This window comes from Piliocolobus tephrosceles, chromosome 6, assembly GCF_002776525.5.
Source record: "Piliocolobus tephrosceles isolate RC106 chromosome 6, ASM277652v3, whole genome shotgun sequence".
In the NCBI taxonomy this organism is placed as follows: domain Eukaryota; kingdom Metazoa; phylum Chordata; class Mammalia; order Primates; family Cercopithecidae; genus Piliocolobus; species Piliocolobus tephrosceles.
The window spans coordinates 129,193,187-129,217,558 of NC_045439.1; the positions used below are offsets into that span (position 1 = coordinate 129,193,187).

The following is a 24,372-nucleotide window of genomic DNA, read 5'->3' on the forward strand; positions in this document are numbered from 1 at the left end:
CTAACCCATTCCTCTTTATGGTTAAATAATATTCCATCATATGGATATACTAGATTTGATTCATCCATCCATCCATTGATGGGCACTTTTTGGCTATTATGAACATTCACGCACCAGTTTTTGTGTGGATGTGTTTTCAGTTTTCTTAAGTGCCTAGAAGTGGAATTACCAGTCATGTGGCAACTCTGTTTAACCTTCTGAGGCACTGCCAGACTGAGCCAGGGTGCATAGTTCACACATGCCCACCAGTAATGTATGAAAGTTTTAATTTATCCATTCTTGTCAAGGCTTATTATTCTCCACCTATTTGTTTATAGCCATCTTAGTGTGTGTGAAATGGTATCTCATGGTTTTGATTTCATTTTCCTAATGACTCATTATGTTGAGATCTTTTCATGTGCTTTTGGACATTTGCATATCTTCTTTGGAAAAATGTGTATTCAAATCCTTTGACCATTTTTTCTTTGAATTTTTTTTTTTGAGTTGTAAGAATTCTTTATATATTCTAAATACTAGACCCTTATCAGATATATAATTTGGAACAATTTTTCCCATTCCGTGAGTTGTCTTTTCACTTTCTTGATAGTGTCCTTTAGGCACAGGTTTTTAATTTTAATGAAATACAATTTGTCTATTTTTTCTTTGGTTGCTTGTGCTTTTAGTGTTATATCAAATAATCAAATGCTTAGTCAAATGTCATAAAGGTTTACATCTGCATTTTCTTCTAAGAGTTTATTTTCATTCTAAGACCTATTTTCATTTAGGTCTGCCATCCATTTGCAGCAATTTTTGCCTATGGTATGAAATAGGAGTTCAATTTCATTGTTTCATGTGGCTATCTCACTGGCACCATTTGTTTAAAATATTATACATTCTGTCATTGATTTGTCTTGGCACCCTCATCAAAAATAAATTGACCATAGTGTAATGGTTGATTTCTGAAATCTCAATTCTATTCCATTGATCATGTGTTTATCTTTATGCCAGCATCACGTAGTCTTGATTAAGTAGCTTTGTAGTAAGTTTCAAAGTGGGAAGTTTGAATCTTACAACTTTTTCTTCAAGATTATTTTGCTCTTCTGGGTCCCTTGCATTTCCATATTACTTTAGGATCAGCTTGTCCATTTTTGCAAAGAGTGCAGCTGGTATTTTGGTAGAAATTGTTGATCAATTTGGGGGGTATTGATATCTTAGCAATATTTTCTCCCAATCGTAAACATGAAATTTCTTTATATTTCTTCAAATTATCTTTGGTTTTTAATGATGTTAAATCCAAGTATTCTTTGTGATGCTGTTGTAAATGGAAATTTTTGTGTTGTTCATTGCTAATGTATAAAAGTCAATGATCTTTGTATATTAATCTTGTATCCTGCAACCTCATTAGACTTATTAGCTCTAGTAATATTTTGGTGTGAATCCCTTAATATTTTCTACATACAAGATTATGTCATCTGCAAATTGTTTTACTTCTTCCTTTCCAATTTGGATGCTTTTTATTTCATCTTGCCTACTGCTTTGGCTAGAACCTCCAGTACAAGGTTGAATAGAAGTGATGAGACAGAACATCCTTGTCTCTCTCATTTGTGATCTCCGGGGCGGGGGGAGGGGGAAGGCTTACAGTATTTTGTGTCAACATATCAGCTATGGGTTTTTCATAGATGTCCTTTCTCAGGATGAAAAAGTCCATTTTTGGCTTTTTGAATGTTTTCATCTAAGAGTTTTGGATTTTGCCAAATATTAAATGCTTTTTCTATATGCATTGAGATGACCATGTTGTTTTTGTCCTTTATTCTAATAATATGGTGTACTACATTGATTTCTGTATGTTGAATTTTGTATTCCTAAGATAAATCTCACTTGCTTATGGTGTATATTCCTTTCTATATGTTGCTGGATTTAGTTTCATTCGTATTTTGTTGAGGATTTTTGCATCTATATTGAGGGCTATTGGCCTGTAGTTGTTTTCTTTGCCTGATTTCTAATGTGGGTGATACTGAATTGGGAAGAGTATCCTCCTTTTCTGTTTTTTGGAAGAGTTTGTGAATAATTGGTGGTATTCTGTAAATGTTTGATGGAATTCACCAGTGAAGACATCTGCTCCTGGACTTTTCCCTGTGGGAAGTTTGTTGTTTTTAAGAGATGGGAGTCTCACTCTCACCCAGGCTGGAGTGCAGTGGTGTGACAATAGCTCACTACAGCCTTGAACTCACGGGCTTAAGGGATGCTTCCACCTCAGCCTCCCAAGTCGCTGGGACTACAGGTGTGCACCACCACACTTATCTTTTTTCAATTTATATATTTTTAGAGACAACGTCTCATTATGTTGCCCAGGCTGGTCTTAAACTCCTGGCCTAAGGCCATCCTTTTGCTTCAGCCTCCCGAGTAGTTGGCATTACGGGTGTTAGCCACCATGCCTGGCTGTGGAAATTTTTTGATTACTCATTAATTTAATCTCTTGTTTGGACTTATTTAAAGTTTTTGTTTCTTCTTCAGTTTTGATAGTATATGTCTTTGAAGAAATTTGTCTGTGTCATCTAAGTTCCCTAATTTGTTGTCATATGAACTCTTATTTTTATTTCTGTAAGATTGGTAGTAACCTTTCATTCCTGACTTTGGTAATTTGTCTTCTCAATTTTTTTTTTTTCTAGGCTGGCTAAGGGTGTGTCAACTTTATTGACTTTTTCTAAGAACCAGCTTTTGGTTTGATTTTCTCTATTTTTCTTTCTATCCTCTACTTCATTTATTTTGATTCTAATCCATATTATTTCTTTGTTTTGTTTGCTTTATATTTAGTTTGCTAGTCTTTTCTAGTTTCTGAAGGTATAGAGCTAGGTTATTGATTTGAAGCTTTTAACAGAGATATTTATAGCTATACATGGTCCTTTAAGTGATGGTTTAGCTGCATCTCATAAGTTCTGATATGTTCTGTCATTTTCATTACTCTCTTAAGGGATTTTCCTTTTCCTTTGTGATTCTTTTCTTTGACCCATTGGTTAAAAGGAGTGTACTGTTTAATTTCCACATTTTTGTAGGTTTCCCAAAGTTTCTTCCAATTTTTAATTTCATCCCACTGTGGTCAGAGAACATGTTTTGCATAATTTCAACTATTGAAATTATGCCTTCTTGATGGATTGTCCCTTTTATTATGTAATGTCTTTGTCTCTACCAACAATTTTTATCTTAAAGTCTGTTTTGTCTGATGTTATATCCACTCAAGCTTTTTTCTTACAGTTTACATGTATTTTTTTCATCCTTTTACTTTCAGCCTACTTGTGTCATTGAATCTAAAGAGTTTCTTAGTGGGCAGCATATAGTTGGACCATGATTTTTATCCATTCTACCACCTTTGCCTTTTGAGTGTTTAATCCATTTATGCTTAATACAATTATTGATAAGGTAGGGTTTAGTCTGCCATTTTACTTTTTTTTTTTTTAAATTGAGACAAGGCCTCACTACGTTATCCATGTTGGCCTTTAACTCCCAGGCTCAAGCAATCCTCCTGCGTCAGCTTCCCAAAGTGCTGGGATTATAGGCATGAGCCACTGTGACCAGCCTTGTTGTTTTCTATGTTTTTTTGTTCCTTTATTCCTCCATTACTTCCGTGTCTTTTCTTAGCAGCTATTTTCTAGTGTACCATTTTCTTTGTTGTAACTTTTACTATATATTCTCTAGCTATTTTCTTAGTGTTTTCCCTGAGGATTATAACATTTCGATTTATAACAACCTAGTTTGGAATAATGCTAACTTCAACAGTATAGAAAAATTTTCTTCCTCTGTAACTCTTTTCCCTCCACCTTCCTTTGTAATGTTGTCATACAAATTGTTTCACTTTGTGCCCAGATTTTTAATTATTGTTTTATGCCGTTGCCTCAAATTAGATAGGAGGAAAAGAAGTTACCAAAAATGCATTCATACTGCCTTTTATATTTACCAATATAGCTACATTTACCAGTGCTATTTCTTCATGTGCATTTGAGTTACTATTATCTTTTCATTTCAGCCTTAAGTTCTCTGTTTATTATTTCTTGTACAGCAGCCTTGCTAATAAATTCTGTTTTTATCTGGGCATGACCTAATCATTTCTGAAGGATAGTTTTGCTGGAAATAGAATGCTTATTTGATAGTCATTCACTTTCAGCACTTGGAATATGTCATCTCACTGTCTTCTACACTCCATAGTTTCTGATGAAGATCCCTAGCATATGAGTCACTTCTCTCTTTGCTCCCAAGATTCTTTGGATAGTGTGATTTTGTATCCAGGCATGAATCTCTGAGTTTATACTACTCAAGGTTCATTGAGCTTCTTGGGTATGTAAATCAATGCTTTTCATCACATTTCAGTTTTTGGCCATTATTTTTTCCCCAATATTCTACCTCTTTCTCTCCTCTCTTCTGGGACTCCAATTATGCATATATTAGTATGCATGATGGTGTGCCACAGGTCTCTGAGGCTCTATTCATTTTTATTCTTTTTTCTGTTTCTCAGACTAGATAGAGTTCTTCTCATGAATTTTTCAATTCAGTTATTGTATTTTCAACTTCATGATTTATATTTGGTTCTTTTAAAAATAATTTTTCATTTTCTATTTAGTGAGACATTTTCATACTTTTAGTTCTTTACACCCAATTTTTCTTTAGTTCTTTGAACCTACCCAAAATAGCCAATTTAAAGTCTTCATCTAAAAATCCAATGTCTAGACTTCCTCAGGTGCAGTTTCTATTTTTTATTCCTTCCATATATGGAACATACTTTCTTCTTTATGTGTCTCATAATTTTTCTGTGGAAAACTGGACATTTCAAAGAACAATGTGGCAAATCTGGACATCATACCTACCTTTTTATCTCCTTGCTAAGGGCTTGATGTACTTGCTGGGTTTTTGGCTTGTTTAGTGACTATTCTGAACTAATTGAGTAAAGTCTATATTCTTTATAGTGCATGGACACTGAAGTCTCTGCTAGGGTCGTTTAGTGGTCAGCTAATGATTGGACAGAAATTTCCCTAAACACTACTAAGGGAGTTTTCTTACTGTGCTACATCTCCAAGTCTGTGCTAAGGGCTCTGGGTGCCTCTTGGGGCACCACTTCAACACTGAGCCAGGAAGGTGACAGGAAGGAAGCTGCCTTTGGCCTTTCTGCTTGTGTGTCAAGGTCAACCTACGTTGACAGCTCAAGATATTCTTAAGTCTTTCCTGAGCAGGAGTATAACCCTTGGCATGTGCAAAGCTCTATACATACACATGACCATCTAAATTCCCAAGAATACCAGAACTTTTCGAGGTCCTTATGGACATCTCATTCCCTAGCTTTTCCTTTTACGTTTTTGGTTAGCCTATTGTCTGCTCCAAGAGTTAGCCACCACTTGAGGCAACCACAAAATTAACCAATTGCCTCTGAGTCTTTCTTGATTAACCTCCCTGGGAAAAAGGCTTTTCACACCTGGCAAGCTCCAATCTGGTAAAATAAAGAGTCTTGCAAATGAGGTCTTCCAGGGACCTGCCTGACTGGTCAAATAATGACAATTCTCTGGGAATGAGGCTTTAAAGGAGTTCTAAATCCATTCTGCCCCCTCTAGTGGCTTCCAGGCTGCTACTTTTCACCTTCATTGTATACTGTTGGTTTTCAAGGATACAACAGAGATGGAAGGGGGAGACAGGAATAGGGCAAGTTAAAACACCACAAACCTCGTTGTTCATACCGAGATTCAATCATTTCTCTTGAATAAATACTCCACCATTGACATTCTGAGCATTCACATGGTTCAAGCTCAATTGTTCTATAAACTGCAGTAACTGAGAGAGGCAACCAAACTGAATGAAGTATGAGTTTTTAGCCACACTCCAAATGAATGTTGCCATAATTTTTCAGAGGCCTGGATAATCCTTTCATTATGTATCTATTTTAAAAATCTTGGATCATTAAGACTCAAAAATCACCATGAGAAACAAAACCTGATATTCTTTAACACAGGTAGCAACAATAATCCACACTTGTTGAGTGGGAAAAAACCCGGCTAACCCTTGAAAGTCTCTTAATTATATACAGAAATAATCTCCGAATGCTACGCCTTCTGCCCAGCCACCACACTGGCTGCCAGTACTTTCTGTCTCCAAAGTACAAGGGGACCACACATACAGTCATGCTTCAAAGGCTGTGAAGCAAGCTCTTTTCCTGACCAAGAATGTCAGTCACTTGGCTATGATCAATCCCTTTCCTAGAGACACCGGCATCACTTTCAGATCTATTAGCTGATGACACAGGAAGGTAGTTCCTCCCTGCAGGCACAGTGAGACTTGAACAATTTTTTTTTTTGAGATGGAGTCTCACTCTGTTGCCCAGGCTGGAGTGTAATGGTGTGATCTCAGCTCACTGCAACCTCTGCCTGACGGGTTCAAGCAATTGTCCTGCCTCAGCCTCCCGAGTAACTGGGACTACAGGTGTGCACCACTATGCCTGGCTAATTTTTTGTATCTTTAGTAGAGACAGGGTTTCACCATGCTGGTCAGGCTGGTCTCAAACTCCTGACCTCAGGTGATCTGCCGTCCTTGGCCTCCCAAAGTGCTGGGATTACAGGTGTGAGCCACCGCCGAGACTTGATTTTTAGACAGACATAGAGCTATTTCAAAATACAAACTTTATAAAAACCCCCTTTGTTTGAAGCACAGACAAGATATTCACTGAGTTTCTGGGAAAATGTATGAGAACTTCAAGAGGAGCAAGCAGGAGTGAATGAAAACCACAAAAATGAAGGCATAATAAAATGAGCAGGGTAATGTAAGGATCCATTTAAAGAAGAGCCTTAAAGACAGTGTGTTTATGAGTCTGTGAAATGAATTTACATCTCAATTTTTAATTGTATCAGGTTTCATTAGTGTTGGTCCAGTTAGAAATCCATGTTCATAAATCATCATAAAAAAAGTTTTGATTTATGCTGAGACAATGTATTGTGTTTAAGTACTTTATAGCAAAGATTAGAATTTCTGATTTTTCATTCAGGAAACAACTTTACTACTAATAATTTTAAAAACTGGCTTTGAAAGTCCCCAGAGACTACAAAATAGTTATATATTTTAGAGAAAATTATACGCAGAGCCTCATAAGCCAACTGGTGTTGAAGCCTTTTTTTTCCCTAGACTGTAAAGATTTTAATTTGTAATGCTCCATGTAAAACAGGAGTGAGATGTACATTACACTAGTCAGACAAGCTGGAGTGTGAAAGGTCTTAGTGAAGCACGGTGACCAAAAGATGCTTAATGTACACCTCACTTTTCCATAAGAGAAGGGCCAGGTAACAAAGAAGTTCATCACTCTTATCTGTTAGCCAGAGTGGATCCTCCACCCAGGCCATGGCTCTTTTGAATAGGGATCATTCAATTATTATGTATTTTAAGAGTGTGCTCAAAACATGTATTAACTGAAGATGCAGCATTTCATCCATACAATGTTATGTAATTAAGGTTTTTGGTATGATAACAATTGGACATACTGATGAACACTGATAGGGGTCCACTAAAATGGGCCCCCTTTGCACTACATCATATGAAGGCCTATGCTCATGAGGCTATCCTGGACTTTAAAATTTACCACTAACCACACGAGAGCTCACTGAAGTAAACTTACCTGAACAGAGATACTTTCCAAGTAGCTCACTTTTTTTGCATTACTATTATTGTGTGAAATACTTTTCTACCTAGCGTAACTGTTGCTCAAGAAAACAACATATATAGTAACTTCAGATTTGCTTTTCTGCAAAGTTTTGGACACAATTCAAATATACAGCATGTAGGCAAATTTTCCCCAGTTGATAACACTCCTTTATAATATCAAAAGATTAAGAATGACATCGATGAATCCAGCATAAAATTTCCACAATGAACAGCACCAGGGAAACCATTTAAGTTCCACTTCTCATCAATTAAGTTCAGGTGCTATACCCAAGGATTAAGGTTGAGACTGCCCAAAAGTTGTCTGCCCAGCCCACTGCTGTTTAACACACCGTAGTTAGGTAGAGAAAGAATGCTTGGATTGTAAGCATCTTTGTAAAATTTCAAACAAGGTAAAACTAATGTATTACCTTATCACAATGAGAATCCTGAATACCAAGTTAGCACATTTCATAGCTCCATTCCATGACATATGATTGTAGAGGATGAAATAGAAAAATGTAGCAAGACATTTACTGTCACTTAAATGATAGGTAGCAGTCACTTAAGCCTGAAGCACAATTGTGAAGTTTCATGCCACATTTTCACCGGCTAACTTATATACATGTAGAGGTTATGTTAAAACTTCAGTTATTCCAAAGGATGAAAGTGTTACATTTTGATACAGATCTTCAGTTCCTATTTTACTATAAGCCTTTGAAATGTTAAGGCTGAATAGACCAAGTTATGAAAAGGGACAAGAGGAAGTAAGAACAGTGCAGATACAGTGGGAACACACAGTAACTTTCTGCCTTCTCCATTCTACGTGGATGGTGTGCTTTCCGGGCAGCAGGTGGTGTGACTGTAAAAAGATCACACATTTGTCAGTAACTATGTAGGATTTTTGGCACTGTTAGAGCGTAGCATTACAAAGTCAGGGCAGCTAATAAAAATTCCATCAACCAAATTTTTGATAAGTCTGAAATTTAAAAAATATAATTTTTCTACCAAGAAAATCCTTGGTTCTCCATTCAGCCCTGCCTTTTAGAAAACTTACATCATTAAAAAACATTTTAAAAAAAGAATCACTTCACAGCAACCAGATGAACATCTGGCAGCAAAGCAACATTAAAATGCCATCCTTTGAAAGGAAGAGCAAATACGTGACTCCTTCATGAAGAGCAGTTCTTTCTGGCAGGGTGGAGACTCACAGACTTTCTGTTTATGGACTTTTGCAGAAGTCCAAGGCTGAATTTGGACCTGCTTTTCCTGTATTTCTCACTTGCATCTGGACAGTATGCTAAGTATACAAGAAACGAGGGTCAAAATGAAGACAATGTCGTGCATCAGGTGACTAAGTAAATGTGCACAGCTTGTACTTAGAATCATCCTGTTAAAACCTAGTAGTGGAAGTAGCTGAAGCCTGTCTTTCACATGTGACAAAAATATTTCAAAGTCAGTATAAACTTAATCATAAACCCATCAAAAAAGAACACTGAGGTCTTATTTCAATGTGTGTTTTCTCCCCTTTCTCATTGTATGGAAACTGTTTATATTGAGAAAGAAAAAAAAATCAGATCCTGTAAAGCTTCAAATATTCCTCAGATTCTTCTCATATAAAAAAAATTATCAGAAAATTTAAAAATTTCAAAATCATTTTTCTGCAAACATTTTTAAAAAATAAGAAGTGTATTTTATTACAATCTACATTTTTGTTTTTAAAATCCCTCACAAAAGTCTGTTGCTACATTGTAAAACTTATAAACAGGGCTGGAACTTTCCAGAGGGTGTGTGCTCTGGGATCCTCACTGAGCCTCCATGGGAGCCTCACTTTGCCGCCAACTCAGGCACCCCACCCTGCTACTCAAGACCATTGAGGCCATGGGGTTTTCTGAAACTCCTCAAAAACTAACAAGTTTCCACTGGAGACACTGTGGAGAATATGCTCTCAGGGAAATAACTCTCTGGGGAAAAAAAGGGAGAGGAGAGGAAGCATCATTGAAGGTACGCGTGTTCAAAAGGGAATCTGGCTAGATTATCAAATCACTGTTCTCCAGGCACCTGAAACTTGCTTTAAATTAGATTTGGGGAGGCTCATCAATCTAAATGGTTTGTGTAAAAGACACACTCACATAAAAAGGAAAAACACAGAAGACAAACGGGTCCTTAATTTGGGGCAGGATATATTCCAACTTGGGGGAAGGGTGAAGGCATTTTAGCTCTGAAGCTCAATCACGACAATTCCAGAGAGTTCTGCAGTGCCCTCGCATTGGACAGGACAGAATGGAAGAGTGTGCTGGACTGGCTGGATTCCCCAGTGTCAAGCTGGCAGCGCTCCTGAGGCTCTTGAGTGTTTATCAACTCAGCAGGTCAAAAGTCTGCAGACACTGGGTGGAGCAGCAGTAAGCCACAAAACTAACAGTTGTCCTCCTGGAAGGGGAAAAGGAGAGAAGAACACTGTGAGTTCAAGATTAAAGTCTCTGATTCTTTCTGTTGAAAACTGTCTCTTTTTTTTCTTTGTTAAAATGGAGGATTAGCCATGGTCGACAAACTGCATAATAGAAATTTAAATTTCCTTTTAAAACTGAGCACTGGAATCAGGTGAAGTATACACATATGAATGTTCATTTTAATAGCAGTGTTCAGAGGACATACTATCCCTAAAGCAGAAACTAAGAAAAAAAAAAAAAAATCTTTTCCACGTTACGTTTTGAATTCTGCTTACTAGAACCAACAGTGCAATCATAGAATTTGAAGTCCATTATAAAAATCATGTAACAGAAAATGTCACCAATTTAGCCAGAACACATATATACCACAGAGCTTAAACAACATAATTTTAAGGAATTTATCCTACAAATATATGTATACACATAGATTGCTCATAGAGGTCATTTCAGAATCTGAATAATACAGTTCAAAGGTCTTCCCACATATCAGAGGTTTGGACACCTTTGTGCAGTGAGTCACAAACCCCAGGGGTCTCCGACCCACTCTGGACAGTTTCAGCTGTTAGATGCCTTGTTTTCCTGCCAGAAGTGCTATCCTCTGGTAGGGGGAGAACAGTCTCTTGTTTCCACAAGACCCCCTGTGCTGATTGTCTTCTATTTCCTCACCCCCAACACAGTCCGCCTTTCTCTGTGGCCCAGGAAGGGGACCTCTGTAGACTTTACCAGCAAAGCTGCCTCAACTCCAGCTTCTGGTTAGGCCAGTGGGAGGCACCAGCAGGAGGCACCAGCAGGGGGCTGAAGGACAGGAAGAGGGAAGGTTGAGTATTTCCACCCCACTCCCTCTCTACCTCTGGGACTGGAGATTCTATCAGGCAGGATCCCTTTGCCACCTCTGGTTCTTGCCAAGCTCCAGAGCTCCCTTTGCCCTTCAGGCCCAAGGATTAAGCATAGTAAAGGCTTCCTAATGCTTCCCTGCGTGCCTCATTATCCTTCTGGATGCTCTGCACCCTGCCCAAACTTCAGGCAATTGTCCTTCTTCATTGATTTCTCTTCAAAGTCTCAGCCAAATGTGCATTTTGTTTTCCAGCCCCGATGAATACAGTATGTATTATGAGAAGTGGCCCAACGAAGCAGCTCATCCAAGTGACATTCTAAGGTTGGGCTGGTGAGTACATGAATGGCTTTCTTACTAGGGAGAAGTGGGACCCTGCTAATCTGTAGCATGTGGTGGCATCGCAGTTACTCAAATATCACTGGAACAGAAGGTAACAGGAGGGCAAGGCATTGGGACAGCAAGTGGCTGTGGCACTTGATTGCTATTGCATCATGGTGATTCTAAGTTTGTGGGGTGAGATGGCTTCTTTTGACTGTGCTGAAGAGATTCCGAAAAGAAAATGATAAGCTTAGTCCTTGAGATCTCAACTCAAAGCATGGGTAGAGAATCAGAAAGTTTTTATGGTGGCCTTAAACGAATCCTTATTTTATGAATCTGCAAGGGACATGGCTGAAGCTAAATGTAGAGGTTTCAGGATCACATGCCAGATAAAGATATATTTATGCTAAGTCTCTTATGCTAAGGTAAACGATGCTGTTGGGAAAGAGTGGGAACTTGAGACCTGATATGGGAGCCTCTAGACAGGCACAAATCTAAGAGCCTTGACTCTCTAGCTTCTCTAAACACTTCTTCATATCAGAGACAGATCTTTCCACCTTCTACGAAAACTAGCATTCCCTTGGGTAAAAATGTTTCAATGGCTTCCTCTGTGGTGGTTATCTAAAAACTTTTCAGGACCCACCACCATCAATACTCATCGCCTCTAGGGCCAAAAAGGGTAAAATCCTAGCATGATCCAGAGATCACTGCAAGGTCTACTCCTGGAGGAAATCACGTACATGCCGATGGAGTTGCAGGATCTTGTCAAACTATATTAGCAGGAACCTGGAGGGCACACATGGAAATGGATTCTAAGTACATGAGCCAGCAAGAATGAATGTAAGATTGGATCAGGCCAACAGGGGTGCTTCACCTATAACTCAGATTATGATACATTAAGCACCTGGGAATGGTTAACAGAAGCCTTGACTCATTGGAGGCCAACAGCCGATGAGACAGCTGTGCTAGACTACCCTTGCCGATTCTAGAGGGAGGATAAATGGAAATGCAGAGAAGACCCAAGGTGGCGGACCCTGCTCAGCCACCTCCTGAAAATCTCCAGGAGGGCCAAGAAGTCTTTTCTTCCCTAAGGCTAAATATATTTGCAAGGGGGAATACAAACTGGAAGTAGCAAGCACCCTTGATGCCTCAATAGATACATGATTATCAGAGGTGAGAGAGAAATCCTGCAAGAGTTCACATGCCTGCTACATCAGTGCAGTTTCAAATGGAAAAGAAGAGTTGTATCCAGAACTGCCCACTACAGAGAAACAGATACACACTTGGTGGATCCCTCTGGATTTTGGGAGAAAATATATTTTAGTGGGAACTTCTGGTTCCACCAAGATGGGGTAGGCCCCATTCTTCCCAGGTCTTCTCCACTACACCTGAAACACTCTGAACAACATACAACAAATAAGCACAGGCAAGCTCTGAAAGGGAGAATGAAGGCAGACAGCCCAGGGACAGTGGGACTTGAGGAACAACGCAGTGCTGGCGAGTTCCCTGGGTACCTTATTGCTCTCTATATCTTAAATAGAATGCTGTAGAAACCTCCAATCCAGAACCAGTAATATGCCCAGATGAAATTGGCTCCAAGTAAAGCCCATACCCCCAAGCCAAAGGCCAGGGATAGGAAAATCTACAGAGACAGAAAGTAGATAAGCAGTTGCCTAGGGCTAGGTATGATGGGGATAGAGGGACAGGGGCAAGAGCTAAATGTTCAGGGTTTCCCTTAGGGTGAGAAAATGTTCTGAAATGGATTAGGGTGAGGGTTACATATCACTGAATGTACCAAGAAACACTGAATTTGTATACTTTAAATGGTTGAAACTATATGATACGTGAATTATCTCAATAAAGCTGTTAAGAAATAATAGAGATGGAAGGAGAAATAGATAAATCCATAAATAGAATCGGGGACTGCAATACCTTACTCTCAGCAACTGATAGAATTACTAGATAGAAAATTAGTACAAGTACAGAAAAACTGAACAACACAATAAAAAAAAAAAATCTGACATATACAGAACACTATCCAACAGTGGCAGAATATACGTTGTTTTTCTCAAACGCCCATGGACCATATACCAAGTCACAGCTGAAATCTGCCCACCTGGACAGAGCTGCTAGAGCCATAAGCTAGTAGGAACACTTAAATGAGAATGTTTACAAGATGTGGGCAAAAAACCACACCTTAAAAAATTTAAAAGATATCATACAAATTATGTTCTCAAACTACAAGGGAATTAAACTAGAAATAATAAAAGATAGCTGGAAAATTCCTAAATATTTGGAAATTAAACAACTTAATTCTAAATATTTAGGTGAAAGAAATCTGAAAAGAAATAAAACAAATTTTCAACTAAATGAAAATGAAATACAAGTCATCAAAAAGTAATAGGATGCAGCCAAAGCAGTACTTAAAGGGAAACTTATAGTACTAAACACACATGTTAGAAAAGAAAGGTCTAAAATTAATAACTCATATTTCTACCAGGAAACTACAGAATGAAGAACAATTTAAGTTTAAAGCAAGGAAAAAAATCATAGAGTATGTTCTTTGACTATAATAGAATCAAACTAGAAACCAATAACAAAAAGACAGAGGAAAATCTTCAAACATATAGAAATTAAACACCACAGTTCTTTGACCCATGGATCAAATGACCACACTTTCACAGGTCAAAAGGAAATATCAAAGGAATTTAAAACATACACAAACTGAACGAAGATGAAAATACGATTCAAAAATCAAAGATTTTGGTACATAGGTAGAAGACAGCAGTGCTGAGGGAAATTTATAGCACTAAATGCTTACATTACAAAGAAGCTTAGATTATTGATTTGAGACTTTTCTTCTTTTCTAATGTAAGTACTTAGTGCTATAAATGTCCTCTTTTAGCTTTTAAAAACCTAAGAAAAGAACAAAATAAGCCCAAAGCAAGCAGAATAATACCAAATAATGAGGAGAAACCAATGAAATCAACCACTAGGATTATGAATAAACAATAAAACTGATAAATCTTGAGCAAGACTGACAAAGATCAAAAGAGAGAACACAAGAATTAATATTAGAAATGAAGCAGATGATATCACCACAGATCCTACAGCCATTAAAAAGATGTATAGGAATACCAGGGACAACTGTACACTAATAAATCTAACATTTTACAAGAAACAGCCTACAAACTACCAAAACTCAACTGTGATGAAATAGACAACCTGAATAGTCCTACAACCATTAAATAAATTGAATTTATCATTTAAAAAAGAAAACAAATTTCCCTGCCCAGATGGTTTCACTGAAGAATTCTAACAAAGAGTAAAAAAATAAATTTTTGAAAAGTTTTACACAATTTCTTCAGGAAAAAACAGAAGAAGAGGAACACTTCCTAACTCATTTAATGAGGCCAGTATTATCCTGACTCCAGAACCAGACAAGGATAAAACAAAAACAGAAAATTACAGACCAACATCTTTCATGAATAAAGATTTTAAAATCTTCAACAAAGTATTAACAAATTAAAGAAATGTACAAAAAGAATTACACATCATGATCAAGTGGGAGTTATTCCAGGCATGTGAGGCTAGTTCAATATTTGATAATCAATATCACCTGCCATATCAACAGGCAAAAGAAAAACCATATGATTGTATCAATGGACTCAGAAGAAGCATTTAACAAAATAGAACACTTTTTCATGATTAAAACTCTCAGCAAACTACCTAGAGAGGAAATCTTCCTTAATTTAATAAAGAGAACATACCAAAAACCCATACTTATCAGTAGGGTTAACACATTGTACTTAACAGATTATATTATACTTAACACATTATATATATTATTATAGTTAACACATTATACTTAACAGTGAAAGGCAGAGTGTTTTCCCTTTAAGATTGGGAACAAAGCAGCTGGGCGCAGTGGCTCACGCCTGTAATCCCAGCACTTTGGGAGGCTGAGGCGGGCAGATCACGAGGTCAGGTGATCGAGACCATCCTGGCTAACACGGTGAAACCCTGTCTCTACTAAAACTACAAAAAAATTTAGCCAAGTGGGTGGCAGGCACCTGTGGTCCCAGCTACTTGGGAGGCTGAGGCAGGAGAATGGTGTGAACCCAGGAGGCAGAGCTTGCAGTGAGCTGAGATCACGCCACTGCACCCCAGCCTGGGTGACAGAGTGAGACTCTATCTCAAAAAAAAAAAAAAAAAAAAAAATTGGTAACAAGACAACAAGGCAAGGATGTCTATTTTCACAACCTTAGTCAGCACAGTACTCGAAGTTCTAACTGCTGCAATAAGGCAAGAAAAAGAAATAAAGGCATACAGATTGGAAGGGAAGAAATAAAACTACTCCTTAGCAGACAGCATGACATGATTTTCTATGCAGAAAATCCCAAGGCACCTACAAAAAATACTCCTAGAACTAAAATGCCAGTTCAGCAAGCCTGCCACATATACAATCGAAATATGAAAATGAATAACATTCCCATATGCTAACAATGAACATATGGAAATTGAAATTTTAAAACACAGTATCATGGATAAGCACACAAAAAAGTGAAATATTTTGATATAAACTTGGGAAAACATTTAATGGTATGTATGCTGAAAATTATAAGATGCTGATGAAAGAAGTAAAAGACCTAAATAAATGGAAAAACACATCATGTTCATGCATTAGAAGACTCAACATAGTATATATGTCAACTGTCTCCAAATTAATCTATAAAATTAAAGCAATTCTTATGAAAATCTCAACAAGGCTTTTTGGAGACAAAGGTAAGTTTATTCTAAAATTCAGTGGAAAAGTGTAGGGCCTAGAATAGCTAAAACAATCCTGAAAGGGAAAAGTGAAGTGGAAGTATCACTCAACCTGATATTAAGGCCTACCATAATCTAACTATAGTAATTAAGACAGTTTGCTATTGACTAAGAGATAGACATAGATCAAGTGAATGGAATAGAGAATTATAATTATATTAACATGTAATTATATAGGCTTCACGACCTTGGGCGAGGTAAAGATTTCTGAGAACACAAAAAGCATTACTATAAAATTGAAATGGATTAATTTAACTTCATCAAAACAGAAGACTTGTTTTCAAATGACATCTTTAGGAAAGCAAAAAGGCAAGCATCACTTTTGAATTTTTTTTTCTTAAGAAATTATGTAAATTTTGAGTTATTAGATACTTTTGCATTACCTCTAATTTTAAAAAATTAAAGTTGGTTGGGTAATGGTTAATGAGTACAAAAATAATGAGAAAGAATGAATAAGACCTACTATTTGATAGCACAACAGGGTGACTACAGTCAGTAATTCAATTGTGCATTTTAAAGTAACTAAAATTGTATAATTGCATTGTTAGTAATACAAAGAATAAATGCTTGAGGGAATGTGATTTTCATGATGTGATTATTATGTATTGCATGACTGTATCAAACATCTCATGTACCCCATAAATAAATATATCTACTATATACCGACAAAAATTAGAAATGAAAAAATTTTTTAAATAATTTTTTTTAAATGAAGTTGGTTAGAAACCTAGTTCCAATAATTTTTATGCTATACCAGGATGTATACATTTGAATAAATCAAATTGAAAAGAACCACAGACACAGAAAGTGTATTTTGGGGGATTAGTTGATGAAACTTAACACAGGGATCAAAAGATAATTATGTTAAATGCAAATCATTCATACTAGGGATACATTTCATACCACAGCCATTTAGTTTTTAAAAATAAAGCTCCTCATATGGGTTAGCTGCGTACCCACCCAAATATCATCTTGAATTGTAATTCCCATAATCCCCATGTGTCATGGGAAGGACCCAGTGGGAGGTAATTAAATTACAGGGGGGGCGGTTACCCCCATGCTCCTGTTTGCATGACAGTGAGTGAGTTTTCATGAGATCTGATGGTTTTATAAGTGTCCTTTCCCTCTTTGCTCAGCAATTCTCTCTCCTGCTGCCACGTGAAGAAGGCCATATTTGCTTCCCCTTGAGCCATGATTGTAAGTCTCCTGAGGCCTCCTCAGCCATGTGGAAGTGTGAGTCAATTAAACCTCTTTCCTTTATAAATTACCCAGTCTTGGGTATTTCTTCATAGCAGCATGAGAACGGACTAAAACAGCTCCCAAGCAAAACCATTCAATTCCATGAAGATATGGGATTTACACTCATTAAAGGATAATGTCCTTTGGATCATCATTAACTCCTTATGAAGCTCATGGGGGTGGAGTGAGTAACCTGGAGGTGTCATATTTGTGCAACAAATAAATCCCAAGGCTGTGTACTTATTTGCTTTTAGGAGACTCATCTAATAACATACTGTATCTGTTTGTTGTATTAATAATCTGAGTTATTACAAGTACACCAACAAATCTGCTGCCTTAAGAATGGATTCATGTTGGTTAAGTCCTTTAAAATCCACAACTGTGGCACCAGAGACATCAGAGGTCTGGGGAAACACTTTGAGCTGAGCAATAAGCTTTACAGTTAAGAAAAAGATGCTGATAAATTCTACGAAGAACATCAGACATGACATTTGTTGCTTTAGAATCTCTGAGCATATTTACAGGCAAGGCAGAAGAAAGAGCATTTCAGCTTGGTTTTAAAATACAGAAATACCACTATTCCTTAAAAGAACAAATCACAATGCTGTTGGCACATATTGGAGCCCACAAAAATCATAAGAAATGTGGGATTTCTTCTGCAAATATGTTTCCTGATTAAAAACATAAAGCATATATTTGAGTCATACAGAAAGTCAAGCCAAAAGAAAAAAAATATTTATAAGACAAAGTTAAAATCCTGAGCTTGTGTACATATTAACTTACTCAAGAATCATCTAATAACATATTGTATCTGCTTGTTGCATTTATGTTCATAGTGACTGTCTCTCATGGGAAGATTCTGTGTACAGAAACAGAAACAGAAATGTCAAGCAGACTTCTTTCTTGATTGTGTCCTTGCCCTAGACATTAGGAATGAGATATGTATGAGAAAAGAATCAGGTGGTGGGGTCAAAGCAGAATTTTCAGTACCTACTGCAGAGCATGGCCCATGACAGATGGTCAACAAATAATTTTTGAATGTTACAAGGAGGAAGAAACAGTTAAGAACAATTTACTTAACTTTTTGAAGACTATTTCACTTGTGGGAAATTTCATAAGTCACCTTAAGAGGGTGCCAATGAAGAGGCTTCTGCCAAAAGGAAAAAAAAATTCCCAAAATGAGTGTGCAAATAATGTTGGTATGACTGATATTACTTGGCTTCAAAGAAGCAATAGCCACAAAAAGCAAGGGTAAGGAAATGTGAAACATTTCATAAGTGATGAAACCAGATAAGAATTATGTAAAAGAGCTTATTTTAAAAATAAACTACTAGTAAGTGGGAGAAGGGAGTATTAGTTCTTCTGAAAGACAAAGGGAAACTGTAAGACCAAGTCAGTTTTGCAGGCCCTCTAACAAACAGGTCTCCATCTCAAGGCACAGCAATCACTCAGACACGTGGCACTCTCATAGAATCACTCTGGCCCAGACGACCAAGAATTCCTGAAAGAACCAAGCTATGCAAATCTGAGCTTGAAAGTGGCCTGACTGAAGCCCATGGCGTCCTCACCTACCACAGCGCCCGGCTGGCAGTAGGTGCTCGAACTGTGTTTGCTGACCGACTGGATGAATTAATAAACAAGAGGATGAGTCTTTTGAGTTACTTGGAAGTAATTTGAAATTTTTTTTACAAGAAGCCATTGGCATACTAATGTTTTGTTTTTGTTTTTGAAACAGACTCTTGCTCTGTCACCCAGGCTGGAGTGCAGTGGCATGATCTCAGCTCACTGCAACCTCTGCCTCCCGGGTTCAAGCAGTTCTCCTGCCTCAGCCTCCCAGTAGCTGGGATTACAGGTGCCTGGCATACTAATATTTTAATAATTAAAACTATTTTTAATTTCTAAAGTAATACCAGTTTGTTACAAAAATTTAACACTACTTAAAGGAAACCACTGTTACTTTGGTGTATGAGTCCTTCCCAAGACTTTTTCTATATATATACAATTATTTCAATATATGTGTATGTGCATGTATTTACTATATATGTGCACATAGATATATACACATATATTCACACCTATAATTGCTTGACAAAGACTGGATTACACTATGCAATCTTTTATGCAACTTGCTTAAAAACATTTTTAATTGAACAAAAAAAGTTGCCATAACAATCTTTCCTTTTCTTTTTTAATGTGTATACAGTTTTAGAGAAAGAGCCTTTTTCAGTACCTCTAGAAAGAATTTTTTTCAAATATTGTTTTGTAGATTTGTAAAATTATATCCCAAGTATATAGAGTTGAAAATGAAAGTTCCCCTTACACCTGACTACCTCATAACTCCACATTCCCCCCTTCCCAAGATACTCATAGTAAAGAGTTAGAACTCCATCCTTCTGGACTTTTTAGTGCAAACACCCAAACCACACACACACACACACACACACGTGTGTGGGCACATACATACACATACACATGTATTTCAAAAGTATCTTGTTCAGAATGTTAGAGAATATTTAATTTTGTATTTATGAGTTTATTTATGAGTTGAAAGTATATTTAAACTCATTATTTACAAGTTTATGTATTTCAAGATTTCTCTACGCTAATATGCTGGTCCACTTAGTAGCTAATTGAACAGCACAGTGGCTAAAACACAGATTTGGAGTCAGACTGCTGGGGTTCAAATCCCAGCTCTGCTATGACACCTTGGCCCAGTTTGTAATCTTCCTGTACCCTGTTTCCCCTGTAAAAGGGATATCACAGGTTGGACCACATGGAAATGCATATGACTTGTATGATTCAACCTAATGACAGTAAATATCTTACAGTACTAAGAAAAGTAATATAGCTCTAGCTCAACTTCCAAACTAGATCTCTTTATCCCTAGGACTATTGGTTCTTCCATTGCACCCATGGCTTATTACACAAAAGCAGAGACAACACAGCAATACAACCTGAATGCACTCTGTACTACCTGTTTTGGCTAAAGCTTAGCCAGCAATATGGGAAGAACCATTGTGATACTGGCCTATCTACAGTTCCTGTTGCAAAATACCCTGGTGATTAAAGTAAGACCTTTTGATTAACTGTGATAGTTAATTTTGTGTCAACTTGGTTAGGCTATGGAGCCCATTTGTTTGGTCAAATACTAGTCTAGCTGTTGCTGTAAAGATATTTTTTAAAGATATGATTAACACTTAAATCAGTACACTCTGAGTTGAGCAGATTACCCTCCATAGTGTGGGTGGGCCTTATCCAATTAGTTGAAGGCCTTAAGAGCAAAAAAGTAGAAGGTATTCTCCTTAAGACTGCAATAAAGAATCCCTGCCTAAGTTTCCAGCCTGGTGCCCTGCAGATTTCAGACTCAACACTGCAACTTCAACTCTTACCTCAATGTTTAGACTGCCAGTCTGCCCCAAAGTTCTGAACTTGCCAGCCTTCGCAATTGTGTGAGCCAATTTCTTAAAATCAGTCATTCTCTCTCTTTCAATGTGAGAGATTTTGCTATCAGGAAGTGGGATGCTGCTATGACAAATACCTAAAAATGTAGAAGTGGCTTTGACATGGGGTAATGAATAGAGGCTGGAAGAGTTTTTAGGTGTGTGATAGAAAAGAGATTATTGGGAGAAATAAAGAAGAATCTGGTGAGGGCTCACAAAAGAAAGGAAGGTGCTATAGAGAAAGTTTCTATTGTCTTAGAAAATACATTGTCAGGAACAGAATGTTGCTAGAAATACAAATGTTAAAGATGCTTCTGGTGAGGTCTCAGACTGCAAATGAGAAATGTATTATTGGAAACTGGAAGAAAGGTGATCCTCGTTATAAAGTAGCAAAGGACTTGAGTGAACTGTGTTCTGTTGGATGGAAAGCAGAATTTGTAAATGATAATTTGGATATTTGGCTGAGGAGATTTCTAAGCAAAGTGTTGAAGACACTGCTTGGTTTCTTCTTGCTGCTTATAGATGTGAGTAAAATACAAGAGGAGAGAGATAAATTGAGAGCACATTATTATTAAGCACAAGGAACCAGAACCTGAAGATTTAGAAAATTCTCAAAGTCTATTCATATTGTAAAACATGAAAGAGAACATCAACAGTGTGACTGGACAATGGTTTGCAAACAGATTAGGTATGTGACTTGTGGATCATCAACTATTTCAGCAAAAATACTGCTAGCTTGTATGAACAGGACAGAGATGGGATAAGATGAAGAAATGCTGTCAGACTTCTGGTATTTTAGGCAGGATGGCCAAAAGAACTACCTACATGCAAACCTATGTTATCCTTAAAGAGAAGAAAGAGTCCAAGGGTAGGGCAACCTTCTCAATTCCAGGGGCAGGGCAACCTCTTTGGTTCATCCAGGACTAAGGGAGTATGACTGTCACCCCACTGGGCCCAGAGAACAGAACGTGGAACCAAAGAGGAGTATTCTTAAGCCTTAAAATCTAATGGAATTTCACCTTCTAGATTTTAGACTTGAGACCTGTGACCCTTTTTTTCCCTTCTAACATTCTCCCTTGTGGAATAGGAATGTCTATTGTATTCCTGTCCCACCATTACATGCTAGAAGCAGATAAATTGTCATCTGGTTTCATAGGTTCATAGCTGGAAAGGAGTTTTGCCCCAGGATGAATTATATCCTGACTCATACCTGATTTAGATATTTAAGATGAGATTTTGAACGTAAGGGTTGATGCTGAAATAGACTTAGGACTTTCTGGGAATGGGATGGGGTGAATTTATTCTGCATGTGAGGATATGAATTTTGGGGGATGTGGTATTGTGAAATATATATTTAGTCTTAGACCCTGTTTCCTGACATATGGCTCCTAAAACTCTGGAATCTCCTAAGTGATTAGAGTGTCATTCATATGCTAATGAGACAACTGGTGGCTGGGGAATCCCTAGGTAGCTTCAGGATGTGTGCTGGTCACTGGAAAGACCAAGACATAATTAGAGGGTTGGGACTTTTAGCCCCATCCCTGACCTTTGGGGAGGGGCGGAGGGCTGAAAGTTGTGCCAATCACAAATAATCAATGGTTTAATTAATCATGCCTATGTAATGAAGCCTCCATAAAAGCCCAAAGGACTGGGTTTGGAGAACTCTGGGATAGCTGGAAGATGGCATGCCCAGAGAAGGCATGGAAGCTCCATATTTATTCCCACATGCCTTGCCTTATATGTCTCTTCTATCTGGCTGTTCACCTGTATCTTTTATAATAAATCAGTAAACTCAAATGCTATGGTTTAAATGTCCCCTCCAAAGTTTATGTTGACATTTAATTGCCAATATGACAATATTGGAAGGTCTTTGACAATACTGGAGGCCTTTTAGAGGTGATTAGGCCATGAGAGCTCTGCCCTCATGAGTGCCGTTATCACAGGAGTGGGTTAGTTATCATGGGAGGGGGTTCCTGATGAAAAGGATGAGTTTGGTCTGATTTTCTTTGTCTCTTGTGCTTGCTGCCTTTCTGACATGTTATGATGCAGCAAGACAGCCCTCACCAGACATGGCCACTCCATCTTAGACTTCCCAGGCTCCAAAGCATGAGCCAAATAAACCTCTTTTCTTTATATATTACCTGATCTCAAGTACTCTGTGATAGCAGAATAAAACAGATAAAACAGTTACGTGTTTCCATGAGCTCTGTGAGCCACTCTAACAAATTAACTGAACATGAGAAGGAGATATTGGGAGCCCTGATTTTACAGCTGGTTGGTCAGAAGTACAGGTGACAATCTACAACTTGCAACTAGCATCTTAAGTGGAGGCAGTCTTGTAGGACTGAGCCCTTAACCTGCGGGATCTAATGCTATCTCCAGTAAGATAGTGTCCAGAAACTGATGGACTTACAGGACACCTAGCTAGTATCTACTGGAGAACTGGCTGGTTGCTGGTGGGGAGAACTTTCCACAAATTTTGGTGACAAGAGGTGAAGCATTCTGTATTATATTCAGTATTGAGAGACTATGTAAGAGCAGGAGAAAACATTTTTTTTTTCTTATCTCAGTGGGGAAAGAGCGCCAGCTGTTACGGGTTGAATTGTATAGCCCCCCAAATTCCTGTGTTTTAGTCCTAACCCCTAGTACCTCATCATGTGACTACTATGGATTGGACTGTTTCCTTCCTAAATTCATACGTTGAAGCCCAAACCCCCAATGTGAGGGCATTTGGAGAGGATGTCTTTGGGAGATAATTGGTTTAAATGAGGTCATGAGGTGGGGTCCTTATGATAGGATTTGTGCCCTTATAAGAAGAGACATTCTCTGCCATGTAAGGAGACGATGAGAAGCTGGTTGCCTGCAAGCTAGGAAGAGAGCCCTCACTAGAACCCAACCATGCTGATCCCTTGATTTCAGACTTCTTTTGTCCAGAACTATGGGAAAATAATTTCTGCTGTTTAAGCCACCCTATCAATTTGTTATGGCAGCCTGTGCTGACTAATATAGAGACCTCATTTGGGAACAATATCCTTGCACATATAATAGATCAGGTCATTAGGGTAGGCCCTAATCCAATATGAATGGTGTCCTCATAAAAAGAGAAAAGTTGCACACAGAGACAGACATTCATAAAGGGAAAATGATGTGAAGAGACGAAGGGAGAAGATTGTCATCTACAAGTGATGGGGGCCTGGAACAGATCCCTCCCTCACAGCCTCAGAAGGAACCAACCCTGCTGACACCTTGATCTTGGACTTCCAGCCTCCAAAACTGAGATAAAATAAATTTCTGTTGTTTAAGCCACCCAGTTTGTAGCACTTTGTTGCAGCATCCCTGGCAAACTAATCCAATGCCCCTGAAAAACTTTGGGTAGCCTGGTTTCCTACTGGGAAATACAGAACTTGTGAAATCCATACATGCTTGGGAAAAGAGAAATATGTTATTTTACTAAGAAATAATCTTCTGTGTTGAAGTTCTCCATTTTAATAAATGAACAATAAGTTTTGAAAATGAAAATTTGCTATGCCTACAGGATCAAAAGTCATGAATTTGCTAGCTATTCTTCTTTGCTATATATATTTGAAAGTTTGGGTATTTATTGTTTATGCAAAATATTGTC

General features: G+C 37.7%; 1 protein-coding gene across 5 annotated transcripts in view; it reads right to left on the reverse strand.

The window, feature by feature from the left end:
- Positions 1–7,795: 7,795 nt before the first annotated feature.
- The window catches only part of LRRC28 (leucine rich repeat containing 28), a 129,962-nt gene continuing 113,385 nt past the window's right edge, over positions 7,796–24,372 (reverse strand). For 4 of the 5 annotated variants that reach the window (XM_023220877.1, XM_023220879.1, XM_023220878.1 and 1 more), the window contains one exon: positions 9,792–10,071. In XM_023220877.1, coding sequence (XP_023076645.1) covers positions 9,999–10,071 — 73 coding nt within the window. In that variant the 3' untranslated portion in view covers positions 9,792–9,998. Of the gene's footprint in view, positions 10,072–18,391; positions 18,461–24,372 lie in introns of all 5 variants that reach the window. The other variant, XR_002733392.1, reaches the window with a different exon arrangement.